General features: G+C 56.3%; 1 protein-coding gene across 1 annotated transcript; it reads right to left on the bottom strand.

Annotated features, from left to right (window-relative positions):
- Window positions 1–7,400: 7,400 nt before the first annotated feature.
- LOC139250540 (coronin-1C-like) lies at window positions 7,401–11,528 on the bottom strand (the record flags this gene model as incomplete). The annotated part of the gene is made up of 2 exons (XM_070872918.1): window positions 11,324–11,528; window positions 7,401–7,523 (listed from the first exon to the last, which is right to left on the bottom strand). Coding segments are annotated over exons 1-2 (327 nt in total), but the record flags the coding sequence as incomplete, so codon positions are not given.
- Window positions 11,529–12,797: the final 1,269 nt, after the last annotated feature.

The following is a 12,797-nucleotide window of genomic DNA, read 5'->3' as shown; positions in this document are numbered from 1 at the left end:
CAGAGAGAGAGCGGTGAGAGAGAGAGACTGTGTTAGAGCGGTGAGAGAGATCATAGAGAGAGGTATTCAGAGAGAGAGGGTGAGATAGAGAGAGACTGTGTTAGAGCGGTGAGAGAGAGAGAGAGGGACAGAGAGAGAGAGATAGAGAGAGACTGTGTTAGAGCGGTGAGAGAGAGAGAGAGAGAGGGACAGAGAGAGAGAGATAGAGAGAGACTGTGTTAGAGCGGTGAGAGAGAGAGAGAGGGACAGATAGAGAGAGAGTGAGAGACTGTGTGAGAGCGGTGAGAGAGAGAGAGAGGGACAGAGAGAGAGAGAGCGAGAGACTGTGTGAGAGCGGTGAGAGAGAGAGAGAGAGGGACAGAGAGAGGGACAGAGAGAGAGAGAGTGTGTGAGAGCGGTGAGAGAGAGAGGGACAGAGAGAGAGAGACTGTGTTAGAGTGGTGAGAGAGAGAGAGGGACAGAGAGAGAGAGACTGTGTTAGAGCGGTGAGAGAGAGAGAGAGAGGGACAGAGAGCGAGAGACTGTGTTAGAGCGGTGAGAGAGAGAGAGAGGGACAGAGAGAGACTGTGTGAGAGCGGTGAGAGAGAGAGAGAGAGGGACAGAGAGAGAGAGATAGAGAGAGACTGTGTTAGAGCGGTGAGAGAGAGAGAGAGGGACAGAGAGCGAGAGACTGTGTTAGAGCGGTGAGAGAGAGAGAGAGGGACAGAGAGCGAGAGACTGTGTTAGAGCGGTGAGAGAGAGAGAGAGAGGGACAGAGAGAGACTGTGTGAGAGCGGTGAGAGAGAGAGAGAGAGGGACAGAGAGAGAGAGATAGAGAGAGACTGTGTTAGAGCGGTGAGAGAGAGAGAGAGAGGGACAGAGAGCGAGAGACTGTGTTAGAGCGGTGAGAGAGAGAGAGAGAGGGACAGAGAGCGAGAGACTGTGTTAGAGCGGTGAGAGAGAGAGAGAGGGACAGAGAGAGACTGTGTGAGAGCGGTGAGAGAGAGAGAGAGAGGGACAGAAAGAGAGAGATAGAGAGAGACTGTGTTAGAGCGGTGAGAGAGAGAGAGAGAGGGACAGAGAGCGAGAGACTGTGTTAGAGCGGTGAGAGAGAGAGAGAGGGACAGAGACCGAGAGACTGTGTTAGAGCAGTGAGAGAGAGAGAGAGAGGGACAGAGAGATAGAGAGAGACTGTGTTAGAGCGGTGAGAGAGAGAGAGAGGGACAGAGAGAGAGAGAGATAGAGAGAGACTGTGTGAGAGCGGTGAGAGAGAGAGAGGGACAGAGAGAGAGAGATAGAGAGAGACTGTGTGAGAGCGGTGAGAGAGAGAGAGAGAGGGACAGAGAGAGAGAGATAGAGAGACTGTGTTAGAGCGGTGAGAGAGAGAGAGAGAGAGAGGGACAGAGAGAGAGAGACTGTGTGAGAGCGGTGAGAGAGAGAGAGAGGGACAGAGAGAGAGATAGAGAGAGACTGTGTGAGAGCGGTGAGAGAGAGAGAGAGAGGGACAGAGAGAGAGAGGCGAGAGACTGTGTGAGAGCGGTGAGAGAGAGGGACAGAGAGAGAGAGATAGAGAGAGACTGTGTTAGACGCGGTGAGAGAGAGAGAGAGGGACAGAGAGAGAGAGATAGAGAGACTGTGTGAGAGCGGTGAGAGAGAGAGAGAGAGGGACAGAGAGAGAGAGAGACTGAGAGACTGTGTGAGAGCGGTGAGAGAGAGAGAGAGAGAGAGATAGAGAGGGACTGTGTTAGAGCGGTGAGAGAGAGAGAGAGGGACAGAGAGAGAGAGATAGAGAGACTGTGTGAGAGCGGTGAGAGAGAGAGAGAGAGGGACAGAGAGAGAGAGAGCGAGAGACTGTGTGAGAGCGGTGAGAGAGAGAGGGACAGAGAGAGAGACACTGTGTGAGAGCGGTGAGAGAGAGAGAGAGAGAGAGAGGGACAGAGAGAGAGAGAGATAGAGAGAGACTGTGTGAGAGCGGTGAGAGAGAGAGAGAGGGACAGAGAGAGAGAGATAGAGAGAGACTGTGTGAGAGCGGTGAGAGAGAGAGAGAGGGACAGAGAGTGAGAGAGCGAGAGACTGTGTGAGAGCGGTGAGAGAGAGAGAGAGAGGGACAGAGAGAGAGAGACTGTGTGAGAGCGGTGAGAGAGAGAGAGAGAGAGAGGGACAGAGAGAGAGAGATAGAGAGAGACTGTGTGAGAGCGGTGAGAGAGAGAGAGAGGGACAGAGAGAGAGAGATAGAGAGAGACTGTGTGAGAGCGGTGAGAGAGAGAGAGAGAGGGACAGAGAGCGAGAGATAGAGAGAGACTGTGTGAGAGCGGTGAGAGAGAGAGAGAGGGACAGAGAGCGAGAGATAGAGAGAGACTGTGTTAGAGCGGTGAGAGAGAGAGAGAGAGGGACAGAGAGAGAGAGACTGTGTTAGAGCGGTGAGAGAGAGAGAGAGAGGGACAGAGAGAGAGAGAGAGCGAGAGTCTGTGTGAGAGCGGTGAGAGAGAGAGGGACAGAGAGAGAGAGAGAGCGAGAGACTGTGTGAGAGCGGTGAGAGAGAGAGAGAGAGAGGGACAGAGAGAGAGAGAGCGAGAGACTGTGTGAGAGCGGTGAGAGAGAGAGAGGGACAGAGAGCGAGAGATAGAGAGAGACTGTGTTAGAGCGGTGAGAGAGAGAGAGAGAGGGACAGAGAGAGAGAGACTGTGTTAGAGCGGTGAGAGAGAGAGAGAGAGAGAGAGAGGGACAGAGAGAGAGAGATAGAGAGAGACTGTGTGAGAGCGGTGAGAGAGAGAGAGAGGGACAGAGAGAGAGAGATAGAGAGAGACTGTGTGAGAGCGGTGAGAGAGAGAGAGAGAGGGACAGAGAGAGAGAGAGCGAGAGACTGTGTGAGAGCGGTGAGAGAGAGAGAGAGAGGGACAGAGAGAGAGAGATAGAGAGAGACTGTGTTAGAGCGGTGAGAGAGAGAGAGAGGGACAGAGAGCGAGAGACTGTGTTAGAGCGGTGAGAGAGAGAGAGAGAGAGAGGGACAGAGAGAGAGAGACTGTGTTAGAGCGGTGAGAGAGAGAGAGAGGGACAGAGAGAGAGAGACTGTGTTAGAGCGGTGAGAGAGAGAGAGAGAGAGGGACAGAGAGAGAGAGACTGTGTTAGAGCGGTGAGAGAGAGAGAGAGAGACAGAGAGAGAGAGGCTGTGTTAGAGCGGTGAGAGAGAGAGAGAGAGGGACAGAGAGAGAGAGACTGTGTTAGAGCGGTGAGAGAGAGAGAGAGAGGAACAGAGAGCGAGAGACTGTGTTAGAGCGGTGACAGAGAGAGAGGGACAGAGAGAGAAAGAGACTGTGTTAGAGCGGTGAGAGAGAGAGAGAGAGGGACAGAGAGAGAGAGACTGTGTTAGAGCGGTGAGAGAGAGAGAGAGAGGGACAGAGAGAGAGAGACTGTGTTAGAGCGGTGAGAGAGAGAGAGAGGGACAGAGAGAGAGAGACTGTGTTCGAGCGGTGAGAGAGAGAGAGAGAGGGACAGAGAGAGAGAGACTGTGTTAGAGCGGTGAGAGAGAGAGAGAGAGGGACAGAGAGAGAGAGACTGTGTTAGAGCGGTGAGAGAGAGAGAGGGACAGAGAGAGAGCGATAGAGAGACTGTGTTAGAGCGGTGAGAGAGAGATAGAGAGGGACAGAGAGAGAGCGATAGAGAGACTGTGTTAGAGCGGTGAGAGAGAGAGAGAGGGACAGAGAGAGAGCGAGCGAGAGACTGTGTGAGAGCGGTGAGAGAGAGAGAGAGAGAGGGACAGAGAGAGAGCGATAGAGAGACTGTGTTAGAGCGGTGAGAGAGAGAGAGGGACAGAGAGAGAGCGAGCGAGAGACTGTGTTAGAGCGGTGAGAGAGAGAGAGACAGGGACAGAGAGGGACAGAGAGAGAGAGATAGAGAGAGACTGTGTGAGAGCGGTGAGAGAGAGAGAGAGAGACAGAGAGAGAGAGATAGAGAGAGACTGTGTTAGAGCGGTGAGAGAGAGAGAGAGAGAGGGACAGAGAGAGAGAGATAGAGAGAGACTGTGTGAGAGCGGTGAGAGAGAGAGAGAGGGACAGAGAGAGAGAGATAGAGAGAGACTGTGTTAGAGCGGTGAGAGAGAGAGAGGGACGGAGAGCGAGAGACTGTATTAGAGCGGTGAGAGAGAGAGAGAGGGACAGAGAGAGAGAGAGCGAGAGACTGTGTGAGAGCGGTGAGAGAGAGAGAGAGAGGGACAGATAGAGAGAGAGTGAGAGAGACTGTGTTAGAGCGGTGAGAGAGAGAGAGAGAGGGACAGAGAGAGAGAGATAGAGAGAGACTGTGTTAGAGCGGTGAGAGAGAGAGAGAGAGGGACAGAGAGCGAGAGACTGTGTTAGAGCGGTGAGAGAGAGAGAGAGAGAGAGCGAGAGACTGTGTTAGAGCGGAGAGAGAGAGAGAGAGAGGGACAGAGAGCGAGAGACTGTGTTAGAGCGGTGAGAGAGAGAGAGAGAGGGACAGAGAGCGAGAGATAGAGAGAGATTGTGTGAGAGCGGTGAGAGAGAGAGAGAGAGGGACAGAGAGAGAGATAGAGAGAGACTGTGTTAGAGCGGTGAGAGAGAGAGAGAGAGGGACAGAGAGCGAGAGTTAGAGAGAGACTGTGAGAGCGGTGAGAGAGAGAGAGAGGGACAGAGAGAGAGAGATAGAGAGAGACTGTGTGAGAGCGGTGAGAGAGAGAGAGAGAGGGACAGAGAGAGAGAGATAGAGAGAGACTGTGTGAGAGCGGTGAGAGAGAGAGAGAGAGAGGGACAGAGAGCGAGAGACTGTGTTAGAGCGGTGAGAGAGAGAGAGAGGGACAGAGAGAGAGAGATAGAGAGAGACTGTGTGAGAGCGGTGAGAGAGAGAGAAAGGGACAGAGAGAGAGAGATAGAGACTGTGTGAGAGCGGTGAGAGAGAGAGAGAGGGACAGAGAGAGAGAGACTGTGTTAGAGCGGTGAGAGAGAGAGAGAGAGAGGGACAGAGAGAGAGAGATAGAGAGAGACTGTGTGAGAGCGGTGAGAGAGAGAGAGAGGGACAGAGAGAGAGAGATAGAGAGAGACTGTGTTAGAGCGGTGAGAGAGAGAGGAACAGAGAGAGAGAGATAGAGAGAGAGAGACTGTGTGAGAGCGGTGAGAGAGAGAGAGAGAGGGACAGAGAGAGAGAGACTGTGTTAGAGCGGTGACAGAGAGAGAGAGAGGAACAGAGAGAGAGAGATAGAGAGAGACTGTGTGAGAGCGGTGAGAGAGAGAGAGAGGAACAGAGAGAGAGAGATAGAGAGAGACTGTGAGAGCGGTGAGAGAGAGAGAGGGACAGAGAGAGAGAGACTGTGTGAGAGCAGTGAGAGAGAGAGAGAGAGGGACAGAGAGAGAGAGATAGAGAGAGACTGTGTGAGAGCGGTGAGAGAGAGAGGGACAGAGAGAGACTGTGTGAGAGCGGTGAGAGAGAGAGAGGAGAAAAGAGAGCGAGAGAGAGACTGTGTGAGAGCAGTGAGAGAGAGAGAGAGGGACAGAGAGAGAGAGATAGAGAGAGACTGTGTGAGAGCGGTGAGAGAGAGAGAGAGGGACAGAGAGAGAGAGACTGTGTGAGAGCGGTGAGAGAGAGAGAGGAGAAAAGAGAGCGAGAGAGAGACTGTGTGAGAGCGGTGAGAGAGAGGAGAAAAGAGAGAGAGAGAGACTGTGTTAGAGCGGTGAGAGAGAGGGACAGAGAGTGGAAGACAGAGAGAGAGAGAGAGAGAGACAGAGAAAGAGAGGAAGAGAGAGAGAGAGAGAGAGATGAACAGAGAGAGAGAGCGAAAGAGAGAGATGGTGTTAGAGTGGTGAGAGAGAGAGAGAGAGAGAGAGAGGGACAGAGAGAGGGAGAGAGAGATTGTGTTAGAGCGGTGAGAGAGAGGGACAGAGACAGAGAGTGCGAGACAGAGAGACAGAGGGGGAGGGAGACAGAGAGAGAGAGAGAGATGTTTATCTCTCGCTATGCGGAGATTGTTCTGGTCCCAGAATGAGCAGGCCGGCTCTTTGTTTACTGCAATGCAGGTTGGGCCGAGGGCCAAACCAACAGGTCGGGGCTGCCGGGGAGCGGGTTACTGGGCGAGGCCTGGCCTGGGGCCAGTAGGGGAGGGCCCACACATCATTACTTCCTGGGAGTTAGGCTGCAGGTGAAGTCTAGGCCCATTACCGTGGCAACAGGCCGAACTAACTTTCTCCAACACTGTCAGCGACAAACCTGCTGAGTCACAAAATGGCCATTCCATTCCCCTCGAGTCTGTTACTCAGGAACAGGAGGAGGCCCATTCAGCCCCTCGAGCCTGTTACACAGGAACAGGAGGAGGTCCATTCCCCTCGAGCCTGTTACACAGGAACAGGAGGAGGCCATTCAGCCCCTCGAGCCTGTTACACAGGAACAGGAGGAGGTCCATTCCCCTCGAGCCTGTTACACAGGAACAGGAGGAGGCCCATTCAGCCCCTCGAGCCTGTTACACAGGAACAGGAGGAGGTCCATTCCCCTCGAGCCTGTTACACAGGAACAGGAGCAGGCCCATTCAGCCCCTCGAACCTGTTACACAGGAACAGGAGGAGGCCCATTCAGCCCCCTCGAGCCTGTTACACAGGAACAGGAGGAGGCCCATTCAGCCCCCTCGAGCCTGTTACACAGGAACAGGAGGAGGCCCATTCAGCCCCCTCGAGCCTGTTACACAGGAACAGGAGGAGGCCATTCAGCCTCTCGAGCCTGTTACACAGGAACAGGAGGAGGCCCATTCAGCCCCTCGAGCCTGTTACACAGGAACAGGAGGAGGCCATTCAGCCTCTCGAGCCTGTTGCACAGGAACAGGAGGAGGCCCATTCAGCCCCTCGAGCCTGTTACCATAGGAACAGGAGGAGGCCCATTCAGCCTCTCGAGCCTGTTACACAGGAACAGGCGGAGGCCCATTCAGCCCCTCGAGCCTGTTACACAGGAACAGGAGGAGGCCCATTCAGCCCCTCGAGTCTGTTACACAGGAACAGGAGGAGGCCCATTCAACCCCTCGAGCCTGTTACATAGGAACAGGAGGAGGCCCATTCAGCCCCTCGAGCCTGTTACCATAGGAACAGGAGGAGGCCCATTCAGCCCCTCGAGCCTGTTACACAGGAACAGGAGGAGGCCCATTCAGCCCCTCGAACCTGTTACACAGGAACAGGAGGAGGCCCATTCAGCCCCTCGAGCCTGTTACCATAGGAACAGGAGTAGGCCCATTCAGCCCCTCGAGCCTGTTACCATAGGAACAGGAGTAGGCCCATTCAGCCGCCCCCCCCGGCCCCCTGAGACCGAAGGGGCACCCAATAAATTACGGTCGTTGGCCGGCGAAGGGCTTCTGGGGCCTCCCGAGGCGGTTGAAAGCAGGCGGGAGTGGCCGGCCCACCCCTCTCGCGACCTCTCACCCCACCACGAACTCTCACCTTGACCGTGCAGTCCTCCGACCCGCTGGCGATGACCTCGTCGTCGTGGGGACACCAATCGATGTCCAGAACCGGAGCCGTGTGACCACACACCGTGGGGTAGGCCTTCTCCACTCGACCAGTCTGGCAGGGGGGGGGGGGGGGGGGAGGGGGGGGGGGAACATAATATAAGAACAAAAGAAATAGGAGCAGGAGTCGGCCATTCGGCCCCTCGAGCCTGCTCCGCCATTTAATACGATCATGGCTGATCCGATCATGGACTCAGCTCCACTTCCCTGCCCGCCCCCTTATCCCCTTATCGGTTAAGAAACTGTCTATCTCTGTCTTAAATATATTCAATGTCCCGGCTTCCACAGCTCTCTGAGGCAGCGAATTCTACAGATTTACAACCCTCTGAGAGAAGAGATTTCTCCTCATCTCAGTTTTAAATGGGCGGCCCCTTATTCTAAGACCATGCCCCCTAGTTCTAGTCTCCCCCATCAGTGGAAACATCCTCTCTGCATCCACCTTGTCAAGCCCCCTCATAATCTTATACGTTTCGATAAGATCACCTCTCATTCTTCTGAATTCCAATGAGTAGAGGCCCAACCTCCTCAACCTTTCCTCATAAGTCAACCCCCTCATCCCCGGAATCAACCGAGTGAACCTTCTCTGAACTGCCTCCAAAGCAAGTATATCCTTTCGTAAATATGGAAACCAAAACTGCACGCAGTACTCCAGGTGTGGCCTCACCAATACCCTGTGTAACTGTAGCAAGACTTCCCTGCTTTTATACTCCATCCCCTTTCCAAAAACAGGAGGGTAAAGAGAAGAGAGAGAGGCAAAGACGAGAATTATCTCCGCTAATTCACCCCGAGAGAGCAAGGCCACTGCCCCAGAATCCACAGAATAATTTACAGCACGGAAGGAGGCCATTTCGGCCCATCGTGTCCGTGCCGGCCAACCAAGAGCTACCTACACCACTCCCTATCTCTGCAACCTCCTCCAGCCCGTACACCCCTCCCTATCTCTGTAACCTCCTCCAGCCGCTACACCCCTCCCTATCTCTGTAATCTCCTCCAGCCCCTACACCCCTCCCTATCTCTGTAACCTCCTCCAGCACCTACACCTCTCCCTATCTCTGTAATCTCCTCCAGCCCCTACACCCCTCCCTATCTCTGTAACCTCCTCCAGCCCCTACACCCCTCCCTATCTCTGTAACCTCCTCCAGCACCTACACCCCTCCATATCTCTGTAACCTCCTCCAGCCCCTACACCCATCCCCATCTCTGTAACCTCCTCCAGCCCCTACACCCCTCCCTATCTCTGTAACCTCCTCCAGCCCCTACAACATTCCCTATCTCTGTAACCTCCTCTAGCCCCTACACCCCTCCCTATCTCTGTAATCTCCTCCAGCCGCTACACCCCTCCCTATCTCTGTAATCTCCTCCAGCCCCTACACCCCTCCCTATCTCTGTAACCTCCTCCAGCCCCTACACCCATCCCCATCTCTGTAACCTCCTTCAGCCCCTACACCCCTCCCTATCTCTGCAACCTCCTCCAGCCCGTACACCCCTCCCTATCTCTGTAATCTCCTCCAGCCGCTACACCCCTCTCTATCTCTTGTCTCCTCCAGCCCCTACACCCCTCCCTATCTCTGTAACCTCCTCCAGCCCCTACACCCCTCCCTATCTCTGTAATCTCCTCCAGCCCCTACACCCCTCCCTATCTCTGCAACCTCCTCCAGCCCCTACACCCCTCCCTATCTCTGTATCCTCCTCCAGCCCCTACACCCCTCCCTATCTCTGTAACGTCCTCCAGCCCCTACACCCCTCCCTATCTCTGCAACCTCCTCCAGCCCCTACACCCCTCCCTATCTCTGTATCCTCCTCCAGCCCCTACACCCCTCCCTATCTCTGTATCCTCCTCCAGCCCCTACACCCCTCCCTATCTCTGCAACCTCCTCCAGCCCCTACACCCCTCCCTATCTCTGTAACGTCCTCCAGCCCCTACACCCCTCCCTATCTCTGCAACCTCCTCCAGCCCGTACACCCCTCCCTATCTCTGTAATCTCCTCCAGCCGCTACACCCCTCCCTATCTCTGTAATCTCCTCCAGCCCCTACACCCCTCCCTATCTCTGTAACCTCCTCCAGCCCCTACACCCATCCCCATCTCTGTAACCTCCTCCAGCCCCTACACCCCTCCCTATCTCTGTAACATCCTCCAGCCCCTACACCCCTCCCTATCTCTGTAACCTCCTCCAGCCCCTACACCCCGCCCTATCTCTGTAACCTCCTCCAGCCCCTACATCCCTCCCCATCTCTGTAACCTCCTCCAGCCCCTACAACATTCCCTATCTCTGTAACCTCCTCTAGCCCCTACACCCCTCCCTATCTCTGTAATCTCCTCCAGCCCCTACACCCCTCCCTATCTCTGTAATCTCCTCCAGCCCATACACCCCTCCCTATCTCTGTAACCTCCTCCAGCCCCTACACCCCTCCCTATCTCTGCAACCTCCTCCAGCCCCTACCCCCCTCCCTATCTCTGCAACCTCCTCCAGCCCCTACACCCCTCCCTATCTCTGTAATCTCCTCCAGCCCCTACACCCCTCCCTATCTCTGCAACCTCCTCCAGCCCCTACACCCCTCCCTATCTCTGTATCCTCCTCCAGCCCCTACACCCCTCCCTATCTCTGTAACCTCCTCCAGCCCCTACACCCCTCCCTATCTCTGTAATCTCCTCCAGCCCCTACACCCCGCCCTATCTCTGCAACCTCCTCCAGCCCCTACACCCCTCCCTATCTCTGCAACCTCCTCCAGCCCCTACACCCCTCCCTATCTCTGCAACCTCCTCCAGTCCCTATACCCCTCCCTATCGCTGTGACCCCCACAGCCCCACAACCCCCCCGAGATGTCTGCACTCCTGACCATCCCTGATTATAATCGCTCCACCATCGGTGGCCATGCCTTCTGTTGCCTGGGCCCCAAGCTCTGGAACTCCCTCCCTAAACCTCTCCGCCTCTCTCCCTATCTTTCCTCCTTCAAGACGCTCCTTAAAACCCACCTCTTTGACCCAGCTTCTGGTCACCTGCTCTAATTTCTCGGTGTCAAATTTTCTATCCCAGAATCCTCCTGTGAAACGCCTAGGGACATTTCACTACGTTAAAGGTGCTATATAAATACACATTATTATTGTTAAATCTATGACCCCTGGTTATTGACCCCTCTGCGAAGGGGAAACAGGTCCTTCCTATCCACTTGATCCAGGCCCCTCATAATTTGAGACACCTCAATTAAATCTCCCCTCAGCCTCCTCTGTTCCAAGGAAAACAACCCCAGCCTATCCAATCTTTCCTCGTCGCTAAAGTTTTCCAGTCCTGGCAACATCCTGGTAAATCTCCTCTGCACCCTCTCCAGTGCAATCACATCCTTCCTGTAATGTGGTGACCAGAACTGCACGCAGTACTCCAGCTGTGGCCTAACCAGTGTTGTGTACAGTTCCAGCATAACCTCCCTGCTCTTGTATTCTATGCCTCGGCTAATAAAGACAAGTATTCCGTATCTGACCCCAGGTAGGACAGGTCAGAGGTCAGATGGTCAGGTCGGAGGTCAGATGGTCAGTTCAGAGCTCAGGTGGTCAGGTCAGAGGTCAGGCGGTCAACTCGGAGCTCAGATGGTCAGGTCAGAGGTCAGGTGGTCAAGTCGGAGGTCAGGTGGTCAAGTCTGAGGTCAGGTGGTCAAGTCGGAGGTCAGGTGGTCAAGTCGGAGGTCAGGTCAAAGGCCAGGTGGTCAGGTCAGAGGCCGGCTCAGAGGTCAGAGGTCAGGTCGGAAGCCACGTGCCCGAACCCGGCCAGAGGGCGGAGCTTCCGTCCAAGGCTGGGATTCAAACCCGGAGGGGGAAAAAGAGAGGTCAGAGTGGTGACCCTTGACCCCCGCGGCCTTACCTTGACGAGAGGGAGCACCAGGAAAGCCCCTCCCCCGCTGGCCTCCACGATGATGGCGAGGAAGAGGGGGTTGACGGCACAGAAGCTGCTGTCCCAGGTCACGCGCGACACCCGAATGTCATCATAGCACTGGTCACTTTTCACCGCCTGGCCGAACACGTGGCGGAACTTGCTCTCCCGTACCACCTTCCGACGCATGGACATCGCTGCAGGGGGAGAGAGAGGGGGGGAGGGGAGAGAGAGAGGGGGGGAGGGGGAGAGAGAGAGGGGGGAGGGGGGAGAGAGAGGGGGAGGGGGAGAGAGAGGGGGGAGGGGGAGAGAGAGGGGGAGGGGGGAGAGAGAGGGGGGAGGGGGGAGAGAGAGGGGGGAGGGGGAGAGAGAGGGGGGAGGGGGGAGAGAGAGGGGGGAGGGGGGAGAGAGAGGGGGGAGGGGGAGAGAGAGGGGGGAGGAGGAGAGAGAGGGGGAGGGGGGAGAGAGAGGGGGGAGGGGGGGAGGGGGGAGGGGGAGAGAGAGGGGGGAGGGGGGAGAGAGAGAGGGGGAGGGGGGAGAGAGAGAGGGGGAGGGGGGAGAGAGAGAGGGGGGGGGAGAGAGAGGGGGGGGAGAGAGAGAGAGGGGGGGGAGAGAGAGGGGGGGGAGAGAGAAAGGGGGGAGGGGAGAGAGAGAGGGGGGAGGGGAGAGAGAGAGGGGGGGAGGGGAGAGAGAGGGGGGGGAGAGAGGGGGAGAGGGGGGAGAGAGGGGAGAGGGGGGGAGAGAGGGGGAGGGAGGGGGTAGAGAGAGAGGGGGAGGGAGGGGGTAGGAGAGAGAGAGGGAGGAGGGGGTAGAGGAGGGAGGGGGTAGAGAGAGAGAGGGAGGGAGGGGGTAGAGAGAGAGAGAGGGAGGGAGGGGGTAGAGAGAGAGAGAGGGAGGGAGGGGGTAGAGAGAGAGAGAGGGAGGGAGGGGGTAGAGAGAGAGAGAGAGGGAGGGAGGGGGGTAGAGAGAGAGAGGGAGGGAGGGGGTAGAGAGAGAGGGAGGGAGGGGGTAGAGAGAGAGGGAGGGAGGGGGTGTGAGAGAGAGGGAGGGAGGGAGGGTAGAGAGAGAAAGAGGGAGGGAGGGGGTAGAGAGAGAGAGAGAGAGAGGGAGGGAGGGAGGGGAGAGAGAGAGAGGAGGGAGGGAGGGGGGAGAGAGAGAGGGAGGAGGGGGTAGAGAGAGAGAGGGAGGGAGGGGGTAGAGAGAGAGAGAGGGAGGGAGGGGGTAGAGAGAGAGAGGGAGGGAGGGGGTAGAGAGAGAGAGGAGGGAGGGAGGGGGTAGAGAAGAGAGAGGGAGGGAGGGGGTAGAGAGAGAGAGGGAGGGAGGGGGGTAGAGAGAGAGAGGGAGGGGAGGGGGTAGAGAGAGAGAGGGAGGGAGGGGGTGAGAGAGAGAGGAGGGGAGGGGGTGGTGAGAGAGAGAGGGTGGGAGGGTAGGAGGTAGTGAGAGGGGGTGAGGGTGTAGTGATGAG

This window comes from Pristiophorus japonicus, unplaced genomic scaffold, assembly GCF_044704955.1.
Source record: "Pristiophorus japonicus isolate sPriJap1 unplaced genomic scaffold, sPriJap1.hap1 HAP1_SCAFFOLD_3870, whole genome shotgun sequence".
NCBI classification, from domain to species: domain Eukaryota; kingdom Metazoa; phylum Chordata; class Chondrichthyes; family Pristiophoridae; genus Pristiophorus; species Pristiophorus japonicus.
This window is presented reverse-complemented; position numbering and strand designations above follow the sequence as displayed.